General features: G+C 41.0%; 1 protein-coding gene across 1 annotated transcript in view; it reads left to right on the forward strand.

Moving 5' to 3' along the window:
* The first annotated feature begins 2,945 nt into the window (after window positions 1–2,945).
* pcp4b (Purkinje cell protein 4b) overlaps window positions 2,946–26,929 on the forward strand; it is a 45,998-nt gene continuing 22,014 nt past the window's right edge. The window contains exon 1 of the mRNA XM_040009626.1: window positions 2,946–3,210. Coding sequence (XP_039865560.1) covers window positions 3,202–3,210 — 9 coding nt within the window. The 5' untranslated portion in view covers window positions 2,946–3,201. The remainder of the gene's footprint in view (window positions 3,211–26,929) is intronic.

Consider the following 26,929-nt stretch of genomic DNA (forward strand, 5'->3'; position numbering starts at 1 on the left):
GGAAGTGCACAGTAAAAATGTTCTTACTCCACTTTTTACCCCAGTATGTCTTCATTATGGTTATTTCTTCTCGGAAAATTGTAGAACTTTTCACATTTCAAAGGTTAAAAAAAGAAGGGTTCAGTAACGTGTAATGATTGTATTATAGTCTCTGCATGCCAGAACTCTTGCTGAAATCACACAGTTTGAACATTTATGCAATCCTATACAGAGGAGAGTTTTTGGGTACTTGTGTTTCACAGCAGTTCAAAGAGTTGTTGTGTCCTGCTAGACTGAACACCATGTAAGTCATCAGACTTACATGTATATACGACTTCCTTCACTTTTGTTGTCTCGATAATTAGAGCAAAAGTCTCGGGCAGCCCCCCTTTTGTGTGTCTTTGTTTTTTGGACTGCTGTTGGTTTGTCATGATCTTTTCTTTAAACACTGTGTGTTGACATGCCACTCTGCAGTTAATCATTAGTAATTAATAATCTCTGGCTCTCTTCCACAGCATGCCATTGTCCTGTCTTCCTCCCTTCACCCTCAACTGGTCACAGTAGATGACCGCCCCTCCCTGAGCCTGGGTCTGCTAGATGTATCTTCCTGTTAAAAGAGAGTTTTCCCTTCCCACTGTCACCAAAGTGCTTGCTCATTGGGGGTCATCTGATTATTGGGGTTTTCTCTATTTCTTTTTGTATTTTTTGTACCGTATTTACCTTACAATATAAAGTGCCTTGGGGCAACTGTTTGGCACTATATAAATAAAATTTTAATGAATAGGATTCCAGGATTTTGGAGCCACAAAGCACATGCAAAGACTGGATCTGATAACCACACTCTGCTAAACTGTTGATTTTCCACTGAGGAAATGAACATCATATGTGAACATCATGTATCAGTGACTTAAAACTAGAGTCAAACTGATATGGGAACTTTTAAGATTAATACCAATACCGATATTTGGTGATTTAAAAAACATAAAAAAATAACCAGTTTGTGAGTTCTTTCTAAGATATTGTAACAAAGCAGTTTAAAAAATTATTGCTTTATTGACAAAGCAAGTTGTGGATTACTCGTTTCCACCTGATTCTGGTTGTCGGGTTTGTGGTATTCCAAACATTTGTGTTGCTAACAGGTAAATTGCAAAGTGCCCTCTAGTGGACAAACTATTCAACATCAACATCATAACATAGTTTATTGGCTACTAGCTAATAGCCAATAGCCAATATATCGGTTCCGCTCTACTTAAAACTAGCCATTGTCACCATAAACAGGAAATCCAGTGAGATATGAGGCCACAGCAGTCTCCCTCTGCTGGCCATTAGAAATAATGCAGGTTTACGGAACTTCCAGCTTGGCTGCACTAGGCCACAACTTCATGCTGGAAAAAAACATGCAACTATGTCCATAGAAAACTTTTTATAGCTCTGAAATGTGGATACAAATGCTAATAATCTATATGTATGAACAACTATAAAAGAGAGATTTAGGAGCTGGAGTTCTGTGAGCTAAAGACTGAGTGAAGTTTTAAAAAGACCTTGCATGAGCAAATGCTTGAATTGAATACTGTAGAGCAAGATAACTTTCAAGTTGCATTTTAAAGTGCTCAATAACGCTCTTAGATTAAGAATTTATATTCTGTAACATTCATTTTTTGTAACCCTAGTTGTTCTTTTTTAGGTTTGCAGAGCAACTGGGCACTGTAGGACACAGTAACTCATTAATGACACTGAGTTTGTCTATAACACAGTGATGTAACACATCGAGTATGTTCTCCTTTCAGGGTAAGGAAGGAAGACATACTGAGTGATACAAACAGTCATTTTGTACAAGGTGTAAACTGTTTTTAATACAAGTAGCTGTAATGCAGCAGTACATTGCTTTGCACTAACTTTGTAACCCTCTACCAGCTGCATTACTAGCTGCTACATTTGGCATAGCAACTTCTTTTTCCTCCAACTACCTCAAGCTGACGAGGTCTGTTTCTGCAGAACAAAGACACCCAAAGCCATTTTCACTACAAATCCGCCTCAGCTCGTCAGCGTTTGACATTAACTCTGAGACTCACACAGGTCAGCGCAGCAGCGCCGTTAGGCTTCATTTGTAAGTGCTTTCCTCTTCTTCCATCTATCTGAACTCCACTGGGACTTCAAGGCACTCCAGTGATAGTCCACAAGAAAGCCGAACAACCTTCAAATAGCATCCACATCAAAGCTTTGTGAATACTGGACCTGTTCCTCTTTATCTGAGGCAATTTCCATGTACATGTACATGATGCAGATGGAAGTTACCTTCTGGATACCGGATTGAAGCTGCTTGCTATTTAAAATGCTCAGTTTGAGAAACATTGCATGCAATTTTTAAAATGGATCAAGGGATTGAGGACAAATGATGATTACCTACTACAATTTGAAATAGATGCTGAATGGGATGAAAAGGGAAATGGACAGGGCTGGATACAGTTACTGTAGATTGCAGTAAAAGGATTACTAGAAATACTTTATATTCTTAATGGAGAAAAGCACCTTCATTTTCAAGAAATTTAATAAACCTAAACCCCAAATCTTAAACTCTCTGATGCAATAAATTCAGCATTGTTTGAGATTCCATGAAAGAAAAAGCCAGCGTAAACATTTATTCAGGCATAACTAATCCTGTATCCGAGTGTAATGTAATGCAAAGCAATATAAGAGGAATTGTACAACAGAGAACTCCCACAAACATTATAAAGTCGATTTCCAGCAGTGAATATTGCCCTTTTTAAGGGAAATTAAAGAAGCTGCTAATTTTACTACTGAGTTTTTGCCACGGAGCTCGCACTGGCGCACACGCTGAGGTGGAAATGACAGTGGTACATGTTGCTGTTTATTGATGACATGATGACTGGCGCATGAAATGCCTCCCGGTGCTCACATTTTGTGAGTGGGTGTTCATCAACAGGAGACAGCGGCTCCGTTTGGCTGATCACCGTGAAAAGGGCTTACACAGCGTATGAAAGCTTGAAGAAGTTGGGTGGTGACTTGGGACACACATTTGCCCACGGCGTTCCTATTGGTTTATTAGTGATGTGATGACACGGAGGAGTTGGGCTTAACGCTTTATAAAGCTGCTCTGTCCGCGGCGAGCCACTCTTCTAAAGATCACCGTGCCCGAAACTTCACTTTCCAACAAGACACGCAGTGGAAGCAGGGAGGGAAACGTCGGCATTACTGTCCATCATGAGCGAGGTAGGACTATTTTATGATTTAAACCAAAGAAGCGTCGGGATGAACCCTTTTACGCACGGTCCTTGCGCAAAGGGAAACTGTATTAATGAGACGTTTAACGCCCCACGCGAGCTGCCGTGTACGCCGGATTTCTGTTAATTGATGGGATTTCTTCACATCTTCTGTTGCAGCTGGGATATGATTCAGTACTGAGCGTCAGACACTATCAAAGTGTGCCGAACAATGAGCGATGTAGGAAACACCGGGGCGCATTATTGCACCGTGGGCTACTCCCCGTGAAGTGACAGTGGATTTACGATAAATAACTGTATTTTTCAGTACAGTTGTTGTGATTTATATTTTTGAACTATACAGCGTGGTTTGACAGCAGTTACAGGGAACAAAAGGTGGTGAATTTGAGCGCAATGTGTGTTTGTTTTTTCTGTTTTTTTTTCTTTGTGCTCTTCGCTGTCATTTTAAAACACTTTTTATTGCAGGGATACGAAGAGGCTGCTGAAGTGTTTTGCTTTTTATCATATAGCTTGTGTGACTGGTAGTACATGGCGATTGTGCCAACTCTACTGTAGGTTTATTGTGCTTCACAAACTCCCAGCAGTTCTGGCTAAAAACGTGTAACATCACAGGGGTTCAGCTTTCAGTGGAAAACTGCTGTTTCCTAACTCCGCCAAAACGCCACACAGTCACAGATGTTTCAGCTCCATGAAATTGGAGGGGGGAGGTTATAAATAGCTCAATTTAATGAATAAATTTTTTTGTATTACACCCAGAGTCACCACAGTTTTTCTTTTCTTTAGGTATGGATAGCTGATATTTTCAGCAACTATCACACCTGGTTTAAAAAATCATTTAAAAAGAGCTGCTGTTCTGACAATAATATCTTCAAAGCTCTTTTTTCTTTGTTCGTTTGATTGACACTGTCAGAAGACGGAGGTGGATCCAAGTGACACCTCCATCCTGGTCAGTACTTGAGATGTCTGGACTCATCTGCTGATGGGACATCAGCACACAGCTGCAAGCAGAGGTGCAGACGCCTTGCAATCAGTTCATTCAGTCAAAGTTGTGCTCGCAAAAACAATACCTTTCACAGAATTTTTTTAAATCTATCTATCTATCTATCTATCTATCTATCTATCTATCTATCTATCTATCTATCTATCTATCTATCTATCTATATGCAATGCTTTGCATATATATACATGCAAAGCATTAATGTATAGGAAGGTTGGCAAATTGAACAGAACTCTTTACTAACAGGAATTATGAAAAATAAATGGTCTCTTGCGAGATGCAAGGTCATTCTTATTCAAATGAATATTGTATTGGCCCCATGAACACACTCACACAGACCTCAGAACCAACCCTGAATCAACAAGTCCCATTGTTAAAGGACTGGACTGTTTTTTTGGTTGTGGCTGCTCCTGCGCACCAGCCACGTTCAAGAGGAGCCGCCCTGAACTGTCTCATAGAAGCAACAAACATGCTCCCATGGAGATGCAATATAATTGGTGATGTGCTCAATCTGGTTAGTCTGAGGCACTCAGTCTGAAGAGTCTGTTAATAATTCTTGCTTATTAAGCAGACACTACTGGCTAGTACAAACTGCACTAGCCCGCCTGTGTCCAAGGCCATGGATACTGGATGGATTATACTGGATGGATTACCCACACAGCCTCTCAAAAACATACCAGTTGATGCTTCCCACTTTCCCCATTTGTCGTCTTTCTCCTTCTCTCCTCCTCCCTGCTCTTCTCCTTTCAAAATAGAAGTATCAACTCCCATCGATATACAGAGAATAAAAGAAAAAAAAAATCATGCATAAATGTGAATTAGAAATAAAGTTACTCCCAGTGTCCACAATGCTATAGATGGAGGGATCTGTATCTTTACTGGTTTCTCCTTTTCCCAGGCTCCACCTTTGCACCAAGTTTAATGATATTCAGCATGGTGGTGTTTGCATAATCCTGCTAACTAAAACAGAAGCCGGTGAACCTGACAAACAACAACCATTTTTTTAATTAATAAATTGACATTTTTAATCTTGTTACCAAACTGCTGTTGTTGTGATGGCTTAAATTCGGACAGCGAGCATGAATGAATTCATAGTGTGCTACGGTTTTCTGCTGCATCTTATGAGACGGAGAAAATAAGTTGAACTGAAGTGCTTACCAGGGACAAGTGTGCTTGGAGTTGTGGGAGTTTTCTTGTTTGTACAGGCAGGTGTGTTTGCTTTTCAGAAGCTTATATAGAATTTTTTTGTTTGCGTTTCATCGTGCATACGTTAAGGTTAAAAAACATGGAGTAGGCACAAATGTTTGCACAAAGGATAAGTTCTGAGTCTGTTTGGCTTCAGAGCGAGCCGCTTCCACGTGTTCACAGCAGCAACAGCCTTCAGGTAACAATGGCAGCAATTCTGTCAGAGCTCGGTCCTGCAGGGTAGTGGGTATGCAGCTTGTCACTCGTTTAAATGGATCGGTGGCAGACGTCACCTTTGCGTCTCTTCAAGCTGTTTACAGCAAGCCACTCGCTGGCTGCCTCAGTAATTGATTCATTCCAGGTACACACACACAATGAAAGCATTAACAGCTTCTGAATAATTGAATCCCCTGAATAACCTGAGCCTTTGGTCTGGTAATGCTGTGAAAAGTGAAGAGAAACCAGCCTGTTGGTTAAAAGAGGTATAAATTTATTGACTATGTGGCTCTGCTGCAAATGTGAGGAAGAGGAAGGAGAATGGGCAGTGGTGGGGGATGCTAAATAACTTTGGAGCGTTTGGGCGAGTGCTGCGCAGAGCGAAGAAGTCCTCAATCAAAGTCATGAACGTATTCAGACTCTGAAGTTGACTTGAAGCCAGTGAGCAAAGCAGAGCAGCTCAGCATGTTCTGGATGGATGAGTCTCGCAGCGGTCAGCACTGCAGTGCATCCTCCCTCACCCCTGCCTCACACTCTGCCCTTGCTCTCTCCACCTTCCTCTTTCTCTCCCTCATCTGCACACACCTACTCTGAATTTTCCCCTTCTTCTTCTTCTTCTTCTTCTTTTTTTTTACCACTTGGCAAATAAACCAAATCTATGACTTAAAGGAAACTTAAAAGAAATCTAGTGGTATAATCTACTGAAAGTCCCTAAAGCTGCTTACATCTGTCAGTGTGTTCATGACATGGAGGAGAGAACAAGCTGACTAGAGAGCCTGAAAACTGTGAGGCAGTCAACATGGAGGGAAGTGGCTGACTTAGAGACTTTATTACTTCTGTGGTCTCTATCAAAGTGGTTTTGTCTTCACCTGTTTGACAACATCCAGATATTCTAATAAGAAATATGAAGCAGAAGCAGTTTTTCGCATGATTGCTGCAGCTGTGTCTCATTACCGTGACCTTGAAGTGAAGTTACCAGAAATCGGCAGAAATGCATCCCTAAATATGTTTAAAACTCATAAATTCTCATTATAACTTGTAAAATATTTGTCAAATGGTTCAATAAATACTTTTACTTTCTTAACAAAACATATATATATAATTTGGGGGGAATTAGTTCATGGTTCTGGCTTTCAAGGCTTAAAAATGTTTCCACAGAATGAGAAGTTGGTTTTTCCTTTTAAAATAATCTTTTGCAGAACACAAATGACCTTTAGATAAAACCTCATGAAAGTTATTTCTCAAAACAGTCTGTGACATCCATTGAAGAGGAAGTGAGCTTTTATCTCAGCAGCAGTTTGATTTAACAAGCTCAAACTTCATGTATTGATGTAACACCCTGCCCTAGGTTGTTGCTTTCGCCCCCATACCCCCCATACCCCCCCCCCCCCCCAAAAAAAAAGATGAAAAAAATCACTGGCCACTGGAGGGAGCTGCAAAAAGCAAAAACACATTTTTTTTCCTATCATGGTTACAGCCACCCTTTTAACAGGATCACATCAGTTTCCATGGTGACTGTGTGTGCCCTGCAGAACTGCTATTATGAAGACTCCCTGCACTAAAAAACAATTCAAACAAGCAAGAACAAAAGAACCTTGGGACTCTATTTAGTTAAACTAATAAAATAAACATACAGTAACCAGGATTAGAAATTCTAGCACACAGAAAATCCACACATCACTGGACACTTCACAAATGTGTGTGAAGTGGCAACAGCGTGACTCTAAACTAAGAAAGGGACGACGAAGGGTTAATGCACAGTTCACGAAATAGTTGTTTGAAGGGTACTTGAACTCCCGTTGACTTGCAGGCATTTGCAAACTACACAATGGCACTGTTATGCTGTTACATTCCTGCAGACACTGACTCATAACTAAGCTCTCGTCAAGCCCAAACAGCAGTCTCCGGTGTCCGCAGCTTCAGGAATGGCTTGTTTCCATCACCGTCAAATAAGCTCCATCATAATTTGAGTCAAGGGTCTTCTTGGTTGTTACTGTCACCTCCCATCCATACTCTGCTGCACTAATTAACGTCAAAGGAGTGCTCTCACAAACTGGCTGGATTATAAAGTAGCAGCACAGATGTGGTGGGTGTGTGCACAGGGTCATTTGAGAAAAGTTGCATTCATGTGTGTGTGTTTTTCTCATCCTAACCCGTAGTTTTTTGCGATGTGCAGCAATTTTTTGAACAAGTTGGTCCATCTGAGAATGGAAATGCTAATTAGCTTGATTAGAAATACAACTTCCAGCTTCCTTGGACATTCAGACCTTTCACTGATTTCAAAATAAAAAAGGTTATATTAGAATATCTAAATGACCTTGCCAACAATGTTTTTACTTTAAATTACTTGAGTTTTCAATGATAAGAACAGTTTCATGTGATCTCAGTAAGAAATCAGAGTTTTCAGGCTGCTCAGAATTAGCCTCGCCTTACTTTTGGTGCAGGCAGGAAGCATAAACATGACAGAAAAAGCTGTTTAATCCACTTTAAGCAGAGATTGGATTCCTCTAAGTGCTTAGACTGAAATAACCCAGGCCAGTGTAACAATGATGCCATCATATTAATAGCCAGCATAAATCAGGCGTCTCTACATAGCTTTGCAGTTTTTGCGAGACTTCAGATGTGCTTACTTAACCACCCATCTTTAGCTTTGCTGCTCTTGATCAAATTATTTTCTCCTAACTTAGTCTATTTTTCACGAGGGAAGGCGACTGTAATTGAGTCTGACACCCAGATAATTTTCTGCTGCGTGTTTTGTGGCAGCAGCTCTCCGACTTCCATTAGTCTCCTGTAATGCTGGACTGACATCTTCACACATCATCATCGTCGCACGCCTCTGATTGGATTGTTTGGTGTTATCCATGAGCTTTGGGTAGGAACTGTAACAGGAGTTGTAATAAATTCAGCGTGTTAATGACTCCAGACGCTTAAATGTATTTGCTGCTGTGGCTTTATGTGTCATTTTTATTAATGCGGTGACAGTAATGGTATCCATTTTCATTTTTGGTCATTATCTGGGGTGGATGTGAGGAATTGCTTCAGATGATGGTTTTTCCGTCTCGCTTTTGTTGCTCTCAACACTTTGCCAACTCAAAATTCAAGCATTTGTTCTCCAGCCCATTTGTTTGATTTGTCCATAAGTAGCATGATGTACTTTGTGTTTGAAATGCAGGCTGCATCTACGGGTACAAATCTGCATTGATGCTTAGCAGAATTCAAATACATCTGTCCTAGTCTCTCCAGATTGTAAATCTATAACATGGACTGGTCTGCCCCTACAATCAGAGATTAAGCAGCTTTGAAGCATGTACTGCTGGATTAGAGGACTTTTGGGGATTGCATAGATCTGCTTCAGTCTGATTTGCAATGCTGTTGGCTATATTTTTATACACTGTCCAATGGACAGATGGACCCGTGTAAAAAAGTGTTTTTCACCCCAGTGAAACAGACAGATGAATTGGCTTGGCGTTGTAAATGGACTAAAATGTGTTGATATTAAATAAATCGTCTCCTATTTGCCATTTATTGCTGTTAGCCTGTCATAGTTTTAACAGATGATCTGTACCAACAATCAAAGCACTCTGATGGCACCTTTAAAGAGAATTAGGGTGCTGGTCAGCTGATTCACCACTTTAATGCAATTGAAACAAGTATCTGTTTATCTTCATTAGATTGTTGTTTCTGGTTTTGAGTGAAATTTCTGAATTGACCTGGCTAAATATAAAACCTGTAACAGTTCCTCATTCACTGGTCAAAATTTCTATTTGTTAGTATTCAAATATAAATCCCGATTTAAACAAAAAATATGTAATGTAACCATTTTAGGCCACCAGTGTATCAGTCATTAGGGATTAAGGTTGCCAGAAAATCAAAGCTCTGATACTAGAAATTAATACTGGATTAGATACTCACTTGCAACAGTATCAATGCCAGCAGTGCTGCAGACAGAAACATAGCCCCTCCCCTCACTCGCAGCTGATCACATGACCAGTTGCTCTGAATTTTAAGAGTTCAGTAAAGCTCCCATTTCAACAGCAGTGAAATAGTAAATAGTTATCATAAATGTTAACCTGGCCAGACCACACGTTGATGTTATTAATTTAACTATCAGCATTTACCCAATAGCCGTATTAACAGTCTGTAAAGCTAAGCTAGGTAGCTTTTAGGGGTGTCCAAATTCATGGGCTGCATCCTCCTGAGGACCCAGCCTTCGCGGTCTACGTGGGCCGGGTCCTCAGAAGGATGCAGCCCATGAATTTGGACACCCCATTAGATACTAGTTTATCTAAGCTAGCTAACTAAGCTAGTAGCTAGCAGCTATGGCTACTAATAAAATATAATGGTAAGGCAATTATCACATAATTTCACTTAAATATAACAGTTTGCTGACTTTAATATGGGGTATAAAGTAGGTAATTATTATATTAGCTTAAGCATTTATGTAAATATTTATATGTATATTTTGGGTAGGACAGTGGCACGGTGGTTAGCACTGTTGCCTCACAGCAACAAGGCTGGGGTGTGAAGTTTGCATGTTCTCCCTGTGTCTGCATGGGTACTCCGTCTTCCTCCCGCAGCCCAGAGACATGCAATTTGTGGGGTTCAATTAATTAGCAAATTTCCCATTGGTAATGAATGTGAGTGCGGATGGTTGTCTGTTTCTCGGCATTAGGGCTGCAACCTGTTGAGGGTTGCAGACCTAATGCTCATCCAGCTCATCATCCAGCTCATCATCCAGCTCATCCAGCCCCTGATAAGAATAAGTGGAAGAGAATGGATGGATTGATATAAATGTATTTATATAATAGGCTAAAGTTATGTGACATAGCTGATCTCACAATGGCTATAGCAACTGTCTCAAAGGAAAAAAAATGTTAAAGTGTAGGATAACAAAACAAATCGCTTCCACACCTTTTCTATAAATGCTTGGGAGACGACTATTGTGGCAGTTGCACTAGTTGCATTTGTCCATGTGTAGTTTTTTTCTGTGCTTTTGGGCATTTTCCTCTTCTTCTTCTTCTTCAGTATGTAAGGATAAGACAAAAACATTTGTATGTGTATGCTGAGCTTGTCAGTTCAGGAAGTACTGCAGCCTCAGCAATGCGCTGCCTACGGTAATAAAAAGAAAAGAACAGAAAAGAAAAGAAAACAAACAAACAACACAAAGTACCATCACGTTTCCAGAATTTGGTATCAAAAGGTATCCTAAGTACGGGTTCTGTTCACTATAAAAGAGTGCTTCTTTCTTTTTAAAATGACTTAGAAATCATGTCACATCAGCCAGATAATGCTATCAGCCCATTTATTATCTGTTTGTTGATTCATATCAGGTTTAGTTTCCTTCATGTGTCTTATTAACAGACACTTCATCACCAGCACAATCTTTATCAACAGCACAGAAGACATGAATGGCAATTTACTCAGCTGCAGCATCATTAATCACTTGGGTTGGTGTCGAATGCGCAGCGAAACTATTACACACTGGGTGCTTAAGCGACTGGGATGAAAACAGTTTTTGTAATGCATGTGCGACTGTTGTCTGATTAGTATGCAGCCATAAATTCACCAGCTGCGTGCATGCACCACTGATGGGCCCCTGCATCTTGCACAGCCAATAGCTACAATGTGAAGGGAACCAATAACCTAAAATGACATCTTTATTAAATCTGTGGTTTACAGAAGTTGTTTTGTCCTGTCCTGGTTGATGCATGAGATGCCGTCAGATCAAACATAAAACGCACAAAAAACACTCATCATTGCCACTTTTTGACACTGATGGAAAAATATGACACATAAAAATGAGGAAAAACAGAAAAACGTTCAAGCACTGTACATTATGACTGAACAATAAACTAACTCTCAATACGGTAACACTACAGACTGAAAGATGAAAGCACAGGTTGCCAACCGTAAAATACGTAAGTGCAGGTTTAATAGACACCGTTGCTGGGTAAAAGGGGCCAGAGTCATGGCTGCTCTCTGTGCTAACCGCAGTCGTATAAATCACACATTTCAGCAACATCAGCAACGGTGTGGGCACCTATATTTTAGTCATTCACCTTACGAGTGGTGAGGATTGGGAAGGGCTGAATTAGCAGAGCTGCAAATTTCCCTCCCACAAAATCATTAAAGCGTCACACTCTGCAGATTTGAGAGCAGGAAAACCTCAGGGACCACAGGGTGGTAAAGCCATATAAGACTTCTTTAATAAGATTGTGCACGCTGTTAGATGTTTTTGCAACAACTGTAGCCCTCAACGTTCTTCAGTTTGCACTTACAACTTACAGTTTGCTACAACAGCTGCTGTTTTGTTCAGCAGTTCCAAGTTGAGCTCTTTCATTCGGGTCATTTAGTTCTTAAACGGAGGTCATGTTATTTGTGTTTTGTTATTAAATGTCTCTGTCAGGAAGAATAAAGGCTACACTAAGTCTTGATGCATGAACCCAGAAAACTCTGAACTGTCCTCATATCAGCATTTGCTACTTAATGTCCTGTGTCTGTGTTCTCGGTAATTATTACGAGCCACAGTGCATAAAATTACAAGTTGCTGCAACAGAACTGTGTTCATACTCTGCTGGCTTTTCTTTTAATCCCTCTTCGTAGATCGTGTCCTGTCTTCACTGGTATAATAATAGTGTGTTTGCCATGCTTAAATGTCACACTGATTATTATTGGTTTCATTTTCTAGGGATGTTTTTGAGCACATGTATTTGTAACAATAATCAGTGTGACGTCTTATTTGTTTCTTTAATAAACCACACAATTGATCTGAATGTTTTCCTGCAGAAGCATTGGGCTATGTTTTATAATGAACACAGTGGCGGTGACGCTTTCCAGTTGGAGTGGTTAATTTAACAGAGCTGTAAGTCTAATCGCAGTATTCTCTTTTCTTTCAATTATGGACAAATATGGAACCTGACTTGTGTTCTCATTTCTACATTGTGGGTCTTTGGCGTTACAAGTAACTGGATGTCTGCGGTGATCAGAGCTGAGGGGAAACACAGATCAGGTGGCATAAATTCATGTGATTGGATAGCAATGTCAAAATATAAAAGCAGGTTCTGCATTCCTTCTTCGCATAAGCCAGAAATGGTAAAACAAATAGCACACAATCACTCAGATGCAAGAAGTAAAGTTGTTTTTTCCTCATGGCCCTCAGGTCATCATCTTTGCTCAGAGCGTATCTGCCTGAAACACTTTTCATCTGAGCAGACACAGTTCAACTCCTGGCCTCTGCACTTTCCCACCGGGAATAATAAAAACGGAGACAACAATGCTGTTTACAATCAATAAACTAGTAGACAATCCCCTTGGCGTTACTTTGAAAGTTCAGTTGCTGCTAACCAGCTAACTCTGGCCCTTCCTATATTGTGTTTTCTTACTGCCAGTGTTTGAGATTTATCAGCTGCTTGAGCTTCTCCTCCATCTGTGTTGGATTGTACCTCATGACAGTAATCTTAATTCTGCTCTGGAGTTTCGCTGCAAGTTGTAGGATCACCTGAACAAGAACCTTCTGCATTTTCTGCTTCGTGTGCTTCTTTACTGAACTCACCAAAGCTGCAGAGCAGAACAAGGATCAGCTGGAGGAGGAGAGACTAAAGCCTGAATTAGACTTCTGTGGGGAATCTTAGTAGATCCATCCTTTGTTCATCATTTGCTTCCAAAGCATCAGGCTGATGATGACCACATGCTCAGCTTGATGCTTTAAAACAAGACCTCAGTAACCAATGACGGATGTCAAAGCAGCTACGTCTGTCTTTTATACACAGTCCATGCTCCTTTTGAGTACAGACACACTCCCCTTAACACCGCTACTTTCAAAAATCAAATCCACATCCACCCCTCTCACCTTTAGATTTCTTAGACTGAACTCTCTACTATCTGATCAAGATCTTAGGTTGGTAGTAGGTAGGCTGGTGGTTTCTATACTTTCGCCTCTCGTGGGAGGACAGTAGACTAATCTTTCTCTGACGTAAACTTCAAGAACTAAAAGAATGAAAAGAAACTTTTGCCGTTTACGTAGTTTCACCCTCATCTGTCCGTGACCTACTTTTGCTTTTTTCAAATTCTCAATGGGCATCATGTGTGGCAGAAAACTGTGGGACACAAGCCTTAAAATAACTGTAGAAAAATTATTTAATTATTTTAAATAAAATTAATTTAAGAGTGATTTAATTTATTTCCAATTCCTCACTTGTTGTTTTTATCCACAGTTCTGATTTGGTTATAACTGCTAAGAAATACACATTAGGGAACCCACTAAACAAGGAGAAAGGAAGTTTGTGGAATTGTTTCCAGGTTATGAGTTGATTCCTGATTATTAACACATCAAATACCAGTTCTTCTTCAGGAAGTTGTTCTGTGAGCCGTCTCTATCTGACGATGTCCGACGGGACGGCACAAGCAGAGGACAGATCGTCATTCCACATAATTAGAGCCTTAATTTGAACACCTTGCTCTTTTCACTTCATTTGCAAAGATACTCTCCTGCTGCCTGGCCCACAAAGGCAGACTGGGGTGCTATCTGGGTCGCCTGGTTAGGTAGCATGCTTTCTTTATGTTACTCCCCCCGTCAAATGATGGCCGCTTGCCTTGTATCTGAAAAACAGAGCTCCTGCCAGCTGGTTGGCCCGCTTCTAAACAAGCCGGTCTACTTCGATGTTAGCTCATCAGATCAAAATGGTCAGTGATCCTGAGCCAGACAAAGAAGCTGAAGCCAAAACCTCAATTATCACATTACGCCAGCTATGCTAATGAATCAGCTATACAGGTCAACTAACTAAGAAGCTTCCGGGATGCAAAATATTCATTTTTTCCTCATTCTCATCTCATCTGCTTCAAAATACAAATAACCATTCCTGTGAGCCACACAACTGAGTTAATGCAAGAAGCTACAGAAGCTTTCCAGGTGTAAATATAATTTTGGTTAATAAAACAATAGATGAGGCAAGAAAGTCTGTTTGCAAGTATGTTTACAAAGATCTTACAGTGTGATTTCAGATTTCATGAAATAATAATAAAAATAAATAAAAATAAACAGAGCTATCATCTTTTTGCGTTGCTAAACTGTGATTTTGGTTGTGAGAGTGTCTCGTGACAATGACGTACGAGCGTGCGACGCCCCTTGCAGCAACAGACGTGTGTAGAACAACAAAGGATAATCTGGAGTGTGGGAGAGAGTACGACCATGCAGCGTTTAAAGCGTGGACGTATTTACATTACTTTGAGTTTTAGTCCGCAAAAAGTGAAAGAAACATTAGCATCCGCTGTACACTCTGCGTGGGAAGAAAACTTCTTTCTACAGCGAAAAATTAAACTTCAAATCTGAGCAAGTACCTAGCAAGCCGCCACGGGAATGTGAAATTCACAGAGAAACTCCCGGATCTCCCCGCTGACATGACCGCTGTAGCACCGGGCAAACCTCCACCCGCCCCACTCCTATTAAACAGGTGAAAATAGATCTAAGAGCGACAGGATGTAGTACCGCTGAGTCTTTGATCTTATTTATTTATTGCTGTGTTTTACTTGCATCAATTCGAAAGAATGCGTGTAAACACAAATTAAATTAAAATTCTATTTTATATGATGGATCGTGCAGAAAAAATAGAATTGGGCTGAAAGGTCTATTGCTTTATTACGTATTTAGGTTGTGTATCATGTTTTTAAAAAGTAACTAAGTAACTAATTACTTTTGAAAATAAGTAATCAGTAAAGTAATGGAATTACTTTTTTTTGGAGAAGTAATCAATAATTAGTTATTAATTACTTTTTTCAGGTAACTTGGCCAACACCGGTCGGTGTACGAATGAACGTTTTTGTGGGCGGGTTTTCCGAGTGATCATTGGAGGTTAAGATTTCCTGTCTTTAAGCTTAGCTAACCAGAGGAGGTCAGCAAAACAGCCACTATTTAGACATGAAAGTGTAAGTCAGTGTGAAGCAACACCTGTAAATTAACTGAAATATTCAGCCACTGGCTTCATTTAGCTCTGTGAACAACTTGACCTTTCTGTGAAAAGATGGTTTTGTGTTAAAAACATTAAAATAGAAACAAGTTTTCGCTCTTGCTGCAAAGCTTTGTCAAATCAGCAGGCTCACTGAACGAACCCTCAAGCTGCTCACGTTTATTTCCTGGCTTGCTGGTTAGTCTGTGGCTCTTTTGGTCAGTGCAGTCTGTGGCAGCACAATGTACAATGCCAACGCGAGGAAAACCAATCCCCAGACACTTGCGACACCCACATTAATGACAGAAACACAGAAAGATGTAATCTCGCCAATTTCAAGGCTCATTAATTTGTGTAACAGACGGAAGCTTGAAAAAATAATTTGAAGGGGGTTCTAATGCGTTTCCCCCTCCTTTCCTCTTGTTCCTTCCCTCATTGCTTCTCTCAGTGGAAACAGCTTTTTTCCCTTTACTAGCACACCATGAAAACAAATGATTTTTATTCCAGGGATATTTGTAGTTTATTTTTTTTTCTGCGCCCCAAAGGCATTAGCACTTCTTTGTTTAGTGTTGACCGCATTATGAGAGCTCAGACTTTCACTGCTGCAAAGCAAAACAAAAGAAAAGACTTTTGTGAGTCAGTGTGAGAGGTTTGATTTGAGCTTTTCCAGGGAGGGCTCCTTGGTTGCGTGACAGCCGGCCTGTTTTTTGCTTAGGCTCGTAATTTTTCCGAAAGCCCTCCTCAGCCCGAAATTCGGAGGAATGCAAAGGAAGCAAAACAACTAAAATTGTGTCTCTCACACTGACAGGCACAAGTAAAGGTGGCTAGACGGTGTCAGGAGTAGTGAGGAAGAGAAAAGAGGGGAACGAGGAGTTTGACATCATCTCCTCGCCTAATGAAACGATATGTGTGCAACTGAGTTTCTACGTGTTGAGGTTCCCCAGGCTGACTGTGCAAACGTCCAGGCATCTCAAGTCACCTTCAAACAGCTGATGTTTGTGACACGTACTCCACCCCTGCTGATTCCCCCTACAGTATCACTAATTCTCCACTGAGGAGGAAAGCCAACTCCACTTGTTATTTGTAAAAGTAGCACCTTCCTTCATCGCAGTGCTGTTCCCGCACCGACACTCAGCAATTTAACAGGAGCCCTTTTTTTGGCTGAAGGTAGGTGTATTCCCTGAGAGCATTTTAGCTTAACAGTATTGCGAATGCGCCCAAATATGAGCTGAGCAACAGCGTTGGTTAATATCTGCCAGTGTTTACTGGTGGCAGCTGTATCACAGCAGTGATGTGTTGGCAGCGATGAAAGGTTTTAAAAAAGCAATTTTTATAATTTTATAAAATAAGAGTTGTTTTCCTGGCACAAAAGAATGAAAATGTACCCGTTTTGAGCCAAACTTCCATTTAAAACATTATTTCGGTGAAAGCTTACGGAGTTAAAAGAGAAAACTCTACTAGTAATTGTGTTGTCACTAGTGATTAATACCATTTTCCTTTGGCATGAACGTCACATTCACATGCAGAGTAGCAGCTCAGACACATTTCAACCTTAATGCTCACTTAATGTCTCTCTTTGACTCATAAAAGCCTCTCTTTATGTTCTAATTACTGTGGTCAAACTACTGCCCGTCTTTCTAGAGAAAGGAAAAAAAACATCCAGGGAAACTCAGTAATCATGTTTCATGGTGCTGCACTGCAGGAGTAAGAACCCACCCACTTCCTCCACACTCTCAACCAGACGTGCACTGGCCACCCAACAAAGGAAAGAAAATCCAAAAAATCTGCAGTGAGGAGTTATTGACCCAGCACTGATTTGGCGATGCTTCAGGACGCCCTGTGGCCCTTATGACAGTATGGTTTATGTAACTGCCAATGGAGCTCATACAGATGAGTGGTCTGTAACACACAATCCAGCGCACGCAAACGCAGACACACACAAAACACTCGTAGTAAAGAGCACAAGCAGACACCCACTCCCACTGCCTGCACAGTGAGGATGAACACGCTGATTTCTGAAGAGCTGAAGAGGCAGGTGGAGAGTAAAGTTAGAGCACTGAGAGGGAAACAGCACAGCAGCATCCTGAAAAGCACAGAACACGGCCGTAAAGGCTGCAGATGCAGATCGCTACGCCTTTATTAACATGTCACTGTCATGGAAACAAGGCGTCTACAGCCCCGCACGTATCTCTGTGTGTTACTGTGTGAAGCCTGTGGAACAGATATGTAACCGACATGGTGAGTTTGTTATTTTTAGTGCAGCGCTAACACTTCCGTTCTTCCTGCTGATGCCTCACATCCTTGTTGCCGCTTTTGTTTCCTTAAAGGCTCGGTTGTGCAGGCTAACAGATGGAAGTGATGAAGACTTGTGCTCGCACACTGTGGAGGAAATGAGGGGCAATGAAGTGTTTGGCCCTCATTTGCGGGGACAGGGCTTAAATCTGCTTTTTATTTCTAAAGCTACAGTAGGAAAACAGTAGTTGGAGATCGCGGCAGGATCAAAATGATTGTGACTGTAGGCTTCAAAAAAAGGGACCAGGTTTGTGACCATTCATAGTTGTTGTCTTCAACATGACTTTTGCAGCAGTAAAACAGCAGTAAGAGAGTTGAGGGTTTAGCTCACTGCCTTCAAATTCTTGTTTTAAAAATATTTTAGCTGTTTACACTGACCACTTAATTTAGGAATTATTTTTCTGGGTCGATCTCAGTTTTTCAAATGTGAATGAACAGCTCTGATCAGTACAATGATATGGGAGTAGTAATTTATCACTGTTTCACCTCAGACACAGCTAGAATCTGCTCCGGGTCAATCAGCTTCTTCTCCCCCTCCTCAGATGTGCTCCCACCTCCGCCAACAACAGCTCAAACTGCCACACTGACATTTGTAGGAAACCATGAAATTCCTCCTGTTGCTGCCTTTCCCTGAGAATCGGATGAACCCAGAATCTCAGTTTCTTCTTTTTCTTGTTTAGAAAGATCAGGACCATCTCTTCATTTCAACTTCATCTTTTTCATTGAATTGTTTGCAAACACAATGGTTTCATTGCGGATATGCATTACATGTTACAAGTATGAATCTGATAAATGTGGAATTTTTCTGAAGTTTTTCTGCAGTGCATTTGGTGTGTAAACCTCTTTAGTCGGCTTTCAGTTAGGTGATCAAATTTGCAATTACCTGCAATCTGTTTGTCATAATACCTCAGTTATCTGTGATAAATTGTTGATAATTACAAATGTGTTGCCATCTACATACATAGAAATTCCCATTGAACAGAAGTCACCTCCACTACTTACATTACAGACGGAACATCAAAGAGCTGAGACAGAAATTCTTCCACAATTAATGATGAAGAATGACAGTCTAACTGCAGAATGACATTGGTGCTCTGCAACTTTGCTTTTATATAGAAAACCAGGTAGCAACCAGGTGAGTCGAGTCTGCTATTGCAAAGACACGTGTTGCAGACAACTTGTGCTCATCAGTGCAGACGGATTCTGCAACAAGCTGAAAAAATGTCTGTGCTTATAAATTAGACAGCAATTATTAACAAACTTCCAATCTGTCTGAATGTGACTGCAGTCACTCTGAGCTGAACTGCGATCGTTGCTTCCTACAGGTGACCCATGTAGTCACCTTGCAATTGAAACTGGTCATCCAGAGATTTATGCTGAATCTGAGGGCAAAAAACGCCATAAATGAGGAAAAAATTCAATACAATAACCAGGATGGTTGTGATGTTGCCCAGTTTAGGGATCAACAGGTATGAAATCACCGCCCACTCATGTAAAATAATGTTGCTATTCTTGGACAGTCCCTCAGACCTGCCATGTTTTATTCTGTTTGTTGACTGTTTCTTATTCAGACATTAGAGAAGCACCTCTATACTTTCCTATCTATATCACGTTTAATTTTCAAAAGAAATACAATAAAATAACAGAATAATAACATCATATTTAATATAATATTGGAACTCATTGGCCAACATGTAGTCTCGAAACCACTGGCTACCATCCGCTGACTTTGACATTAAAGGTCTTCGCTGCTGGCAACACTGGAGATGCTGAAACATTGGCCCATAGAGGTTAATCATCAGATAACCACTAGTTCCTCAGATCGTGTCTAACTGCAGGATGGCAGTAGAAGCACTCCTTTAAGGCTCCATTCATGTGGACCTGTTTTATGTAGACCTAACTACATAAGCACTGACTTGGTATTTTTTGCTTAGACGCAATCCTGACATTCACTGAACAAGAAATGCTTTGAAAACTTGGAGTTTGACGACTTGATGATAAATCACACAAAAGTCAGGTTCAAAGTGTCGGCTTGCCTGCAGCATCCTATTCTGCAGGGCAGATAACCGACTTTGACTTGGAGTGAGGAAAATAAAGGCTCGCTCTCGGCAGAATGAAAGGAGGAGGATGATTTAAAGGATTCTCTCTGAAAAACCTCCTCGCTCTCTTCCCGCTCCATCCCCAGATGAATGCCCAATCAGAGATAAAACATATTTACATTTCTCTGATGTGCAATGCGCTTATGGTATGTGCGCACTGGATTTTCTGTTATTCTGTTTAGGGGCACGTGTGCATGCAGGGACTCTTGTTTGCACTGTACGCGTATATGTTTTCTCCTTGCAGTACTGTAATTGAAAGCCCGGAGGCACAAAATTGCAATGCAGAAACAGCAGATTTGCATGCGGTGCGCTGCAATCGTAGTTTGTGTTTGTCAACTTCACCTAAAGGCACACAAACACACACACATCAAAGCATTGTTTGCTGACCTTGTGTCCCTTTGAGTCTGTAAATGATTAATGAGACACACAATATGTATCTCTTTACTCTCTAGCTCCCTCATCATCATATAATTACTGTTTTCTTCTGCTTGATTGGTTTCTCATCTACTTGTTTGTTTCTCAGTGCAGGAAATTCGGTTTCTTGTTGTTCTCCTCCATCCTTTCTACAGGTGCACTGATTTTTTTTCGAGTGCAGGGTAATCTGCAGCGTGAGGATAGCCCCCTTTTCCCCCTCAGTAATCTCACTCATCGAGCGCTGCTGTTATTGCAATTTACACTTGGCTCAGCTCCAGAGCAGCTCGGCCTTAATGGCTCCTCCTCTCTCCGTTGCACTCGAGTGTTATAGCTTCTCATCATCACCTCAGTGCTGAGCTGAGAACTCTTGCCATAAACACAATGACCTCAAGACGCTTCTTGAACTGTAGCCAAACTGTAACCTGTTAAACCCCGCAGAACCTGTTGTAACTTTAGTATTACACCATTATTATGGCGACGTTTACATATGGAATTATTTGGTTGTGTCAGGAGAGATTCAAATGTTTCTATTGGTGCTAGACAGCATCAATAGAAATTAAATCAGAAATCAAAATTAAAGCATCTTTGCAGACAAATGTGATATTCAGTCACTTGACCGAAGTGCATAAAAGCAAATTAAAGTCTTTCCCTTCATTCATTGTATCTGCATGACATTTGCAAATAAAACTCATAAAAAACACTCCACGGTTGTGAGATTACTCTCTATTTCTCCTATGTGCTTTTACGTACAGTGGCCACTTTAGAAAAGACAAATAATTGTGTCAGATGAAAACGGCCTTTGTCACGTATCTGCAACATTTTTGTGAAGTCTTTGCACTCAGCATGTGTACTGGAGAAATTTGGATAAAACATTTGGTCCAATGAAACACTGGATGGATAGCTCACCGTTGCTCTTGCGGACAGCTGAGTTTTTCTTGACACGTGGTTGCACTTAATTTGCTTTTACATTAAGTTCTGTTGGCAGACGCACATTTTCAATATCGCTTGATCGCATTCATTTAATTGTGAGAAGTTATAATGATGATTTAACTTCTCACAATTAAAATTCGATTTATTGTGCGCCCCAATGTAGTAGCTGTTTGCTGTTACCAGGGGGCACTGTCACATACAACCACTCTGTGCACGCAAGCATGTCTGTATAGGTTAGGCAGGTTTGTGTTCGCAAATACTCACACATACAGACACACATGAAGTGCCATAAATCCTGCATTAGGGGTGGAGTTCTGGCTCTACTCCTGTAAAACCTCTAAAGGGAGATTAAATGCCATCACATTTGGCTTTCTTTGACACAGGAGAAATGGATGAGGTCCTCACCCCATCTCTATGCTAAACCCAAACAGTCTGTATGAGCAACTAAACTTGGCTACTTGTATCTCCTCATGATTACTTAGAGCACTAAAAACAGCTTGGCCTTGTTTAAAGGACACTGACAGAGTTCAGGTTTAGGTTAAACAAGGACTGGATGGCATGTAACAACAGCCCTCTGTTGGGACTCTCCTAATAGCCCGGACAGTATAAGTATAAACTTCCAAGAACCCCCCCAAAAAACCCACAGAACCACACAATTTCTGCACTTCCTAAACAGTAAATACTTGGTCCATGATTCCACAGGGAGAATAAATCAGCAACTATTAGCCGGAAGGTCTTCTTCACAGTTTCTGCTTCCAACTCCTCAAGTCAAGCAACGCTTACATATGCACTGGTGTTATCTAAGAGAAGAGAGTCAGTGATTTCTACTGATGCCTTTAAAACCTCACAGTTGTTATTTCGTGCTGTAACTGTGGCTACCAGATTTATGAAAACCACCCTCAGACATACTCTGCAGCAATTTAGAGGATAAACAAGTAATTTTTTTTAACACACAGCGTATATTTCAGCGGGAACTGTGGAAAAACTGAAATATTAATGCTGATGACTAAATGACGCAACAACCTCTCACTGAAACTTGAATTTACCATCTCAGCTTTAATCTCCAGTGTGCTTAGAGACAGATTGCAAACACCACCACGGTGGTCGCTGGACTAGTATATTTATTAACACTGCTTCCTTACATTGTATTGAATTTAACTGTCTGTATAATTGTTGGGAAACACAGATTAACTGCTATATAAATTCTTGCTGGAGCACGGCCATGAATGGCAAATGCTGTCATTTGAAATGTTGGCACTATCGGTTGGCTTTAAAGGACCATGAACAACAAACCCCTTGTGAAGGATATGAAAGGTTATATGTAATTTGTAACCATTTAACAACCCTAAATGAGGTAAAAATGACTGACTTGCTTAGTTTATAATAAATGGAATGGACTCATATGCTACTATCTATTAATAAGCCTGCTGGACTGCTTTAGTGATACAAATAAATTTAAAAAAAATATCTGCGAATGGTCGTGTTGTAATAAAGCTGTGACGTTACATCAACATTATAGCTCCAAAAGCAAACACGAAAGACTCAGGCCCATGAGCTTGAGGCTAGTTTTGTGTGCAGTGAGTACTGATGCAGTGCAACGCAGTCTGACTGTCCTCTTTTCTCCTAGTCAACTGGTGCCACAATAGCTTCTGGGAGCCACATGAGTGTATTGTGAAATATCAGCTCCAATAGCTCCAATGCAGGAAGCAGCTAATTTCATGGCTATTACTAAAGGCTGCAGCAGAGACTCAGTTACTCTCTTTGAACTGGGATTAGTAACGAGGAAGAACAAAACAGTGCTCTTATCTGGTCCTGATATTTGTTCGGCGCTGCAGGGGTGACTGGAAGAGAGCTCAGCTGTTTTATTCTAATGTGAATTTTAAAAGTCACTTCCCTTCAGCTTTCTCCTGACAGACAAATGCAAAAGTGAGAACAAATCAAGAACACATGTTGACAGGTAAGCATCACCTGCAGTGTTGTATGCACTTTTTTTTTACACACTTGAAGTAATCCGTGTTTTGTTGTGGTTTGAACTGCATCAAAGACCAGCCCTAAATTAGACTTTTCTTCCCAAAAGGCACAGCTGTGTTGTGTTTTGAGTTAGCGTGGATATTTCATACCCTCGCACCGCTCATGCTTCTCCTCAGCATCAAAGCACAGCGCACGCCGTTTGAAATTCATTGAAAGCATTGGATTAATAATGCAGGGAGAGAAGCTGAGAAAAGAGGACACGTAACGTGATGTTTTCTTGACTCCTCAGCTATTAAACCATGGAAACCCATCTGACATGACCGAATGGGAAACCTTTGACCGAGCAGGTGGATAGCTTTTAAAAGCTTGCGGTGAAAATAGCAGGAGCTAAATCCCCCAGGAGGCAGTCAGATACATGTTCCCTAAATGAAACCATTTTCTTTCTCTGTTTTGCTACCGTGGCTTCTCCTCATTGTTTCCCACTGAATTTACAGGAGGTTAAAGTAAAATAATAAAATATGTATAGAAAAGAGATGAGTAAAATTAGAATAGAATAGAATGCCTTTATTGTCACTATACAGTTGTACAATGAGATACAGAGCATCTCCTGCTCAGTGTAAACATGCTGGGGGGGGTACAGTTCTGCAGCGCTATATACATATGGACAGTATTAACATAGGGAAAAAGATATATATATATATATATATATAAAATGTACAAATATACAAGCCGTTTTTTTAAAAAAAAGGTAGTATGTAATAAATAGTGTTGTGTATATACAGTTGAGTTATTGCACATAGAATTGGTATTGCACAGTGGTGGTCCATAGAGGAAGTGGGAAGAAAAAAAAAATGGGGGGGGGGGGGGGGGGGGGGCTGTGTTATCTGTGCATGTGTGAGTTCAGGGTGGTTATGGCTTTGGGGAAGAAACTGTTTTTGAGTCTGTGGGTTTTTGTGCTGATGCACCTGTAGCGCTTCCCTGAGGGAAGCAGGCTGAACATATTGAAACCAGGGTGGGAGCTGTCCTTGATAATGTTTGCTGCTCTGCTGAGACAGCGGGAGGAATAAATGTCCATCAGGGAGGGGAGAGGGCAGCCGATGATCTTTTGTGCTGTCTTGACCACACTCTGAAGCCTCACTCTATCCGCCTTGGTGCAGCTGCGTACCATACCGTGATGCAGTAGGTTAACAGGCTCTCAATGGACGAGCGGTAGAAGGTCAGCAGCAGGTTGGAGTTCAGCTTGTACTTCCTGAGGACTCTCAGGAAGTGCAGCTGCTGTTGGGCCTTCTTGACGACCGCTGAGATGTTGTCTGTCCAGGAGATGTCAGCAGAGTAGAGGACACCAAGGAACCGGAAGGTGTGGACCCTCTCCACACACTCCCTGTTGATGTAAAGGGGGGCCAAGTCAGTGCTGTGTCTCCTGAAGTCAACAATGAGCCCTTTGGTTTTCTTAGTGTTCAGTGCCAGGTTGTTTTCTGAACACCAGGCTGCCAGCTTCAGAACTTCCTCTCTGTAGTCTGCCTCGTCTCCCTTTGAGATGAGTCCCACTACCGTGGTGTCATCAGCAAACTTTATGATGAGAGTGTTGTTGTGGGTCGAACTGCAGTCGTGGGTGTAGAGAGAATACTGGAGGGGGCTCAGCACACAGCCCTGTGGGGAGCCGGTGCTCAGTGTGCGAGTGGATGCGATTGAATGTGGATGCAGATGTGATGCGATATGATATTGATATTGCGATTCAATATCATATCAATAACTCTGCTAAGTATAGGTAAATAATGTCAAGCCCTGATGATAAGCACTGTGCAAGTGAAGGCCCTGTTTCATTTTCTGTACTTTACTTTATCTTCAGTCCTCTTTTATGCTAGTCTTGCGACTAACTTGCTACCAAGCTGTATTTAGCTTAAACTCTGGAGACAGCCAAGATGCTAGCTCCAGTGATAAAAAGTTAGCCCAGTACTAAAAGAGGCAAAAGCTGAGGTCCTTTGAACGAGTACATTAAATTTGCTCCAAAGCAGGTGAGTACCATAGAAAGATGTGTTAGAATGGTCCAAATCCACTATGAAAACTGCCCAAAACTAGCTAACGCCTCGTAGCTGTAGTAGTTTCCTCTCATTGAATGTCTATATGTGAAGCAGTTTCTTTTCATAACTTGCCTGTTTAAACTGCATTGGGATAAAGAAACATTACTTTTGTGGCATGACCAATTTGTTACAGACAGTAGCTTTCTACTCACCTTCACTAATTTGACACATTTATCTGATAAATAACATGACTTGCTCTTTGGTTCATTGTACAAGCAGAACGTTTGGAGTTAATTTATAAATGTTTTATTTTGTTTTCTGTGGCTGCAGCCAGTAGTTGGTGATGGTTTATATTAAATGGCTACCTTAAATATTTAAATAGAAATACAATTAATTTGCGCAAACACTGTTAGAGGGGCATTCTTGGGTGACACAAGAGATCATCAAAACCTGCTTTGGTTGCTAGCAGATAGTTTAATGGAAGATACCGACTTGGCTGCAAACGCCGCCATTTACTCTCTGAGTTGTAGTGAGACTGTAAAAAGCATGTTGCAAGTAGGAAACAGATTTTTTTTATCTTCAGGGTAAATTTAGCATCTTATTGTAACTAACACATTTCCAGAGAACCAAGTTTTAATGTAAAAATTGATGTTCCTCACTTTACGTTGCATGTTTGCACAGTTGCACACAACACAGAAACTACTGGTGACCATGGCAACCTGCTAGTGATAAAAGCAGTCACAAGGAGGTTTACTGTGCAGCATTGTTTACAACATTTTCAAAGCTAGGGACTGTCAGCAACCTCCAGCAACCACTTGCCAACCGGTCATGGAATTCACACTTTTCCCTAGCAACCAGAGGTTACCAGTTGATCATCAACCAATCACCATACCTGCTCGCATTGGGGTTGCTAGCAATGTCACAGCGACTGCCAGCAACCTCACCTAACCAGTTGGGGAATACAGCCAAAGCTTTTAAATGATCAGAATTGGTAAAAGGAATTGTAGCAAACTGGCATATTTAAAAAGCTGGAACTATGAAGTAATGTAAAAATAAAATTTAATCTGTAACACATTCTTAAGATATAATCACTGCATTCTGATCTCTGAGGCATTTATTGACTTGTATTAGTAATAAGAGTTGCACTGAGTGAAAGAGCCCAAACTGTCTGCATGTTGATGGCTTTTGAGGTTTTTTAAAAAGTCTTCCTTTAGCTAACAATCGGATAACCAATCACAGGACAGAACTATTACCAGTTATAACGGAGTTGTATCAGTTTCCATCTCAGCAAGAAATCAAACCATAAATTCTCCACCACAGTGCACTATTATTTTAGAGCTCTAAAGCATGTTGAATGATCTGGTTTCTGGTCACTCCCACTTCAGGCTCCAGGAACACATTTGACTGCAAAGGCTGAAAGTCTCAGTCCCCCCCCCCCCCCGTTCCCCCCCCGTCCTGGACCACAGGAGGCAGTCAGAGAGTTGATTCAGGTCATTTATCTTCCCAGTGCCAATGTTTGTAGACTACATCTTAACTGCAAAGGGAGGTATTGATCCAGCTCTCCTCTCTTCATCCCCTCCTCCTCGATACATAAGGGAGAAACGATCACAGCTCACACCCTGGTTATGAATATGAAAATGCA

This window comes from Simochromis diagramma, unplaced genomic scaffold (assembly GCF_900408965.1).
Source record: "Simochromis diagramma unplaced genomic scaffold, fSimDia1.1 OVJJ01000344.1, whole genome shotgun sequence".
Lineage (NCBI taxonomy): Eukaryota > Metazoa > Chordata > Actinopteri > Cichliformes > Cichlidae > Simochromis > Simochromis diagramma.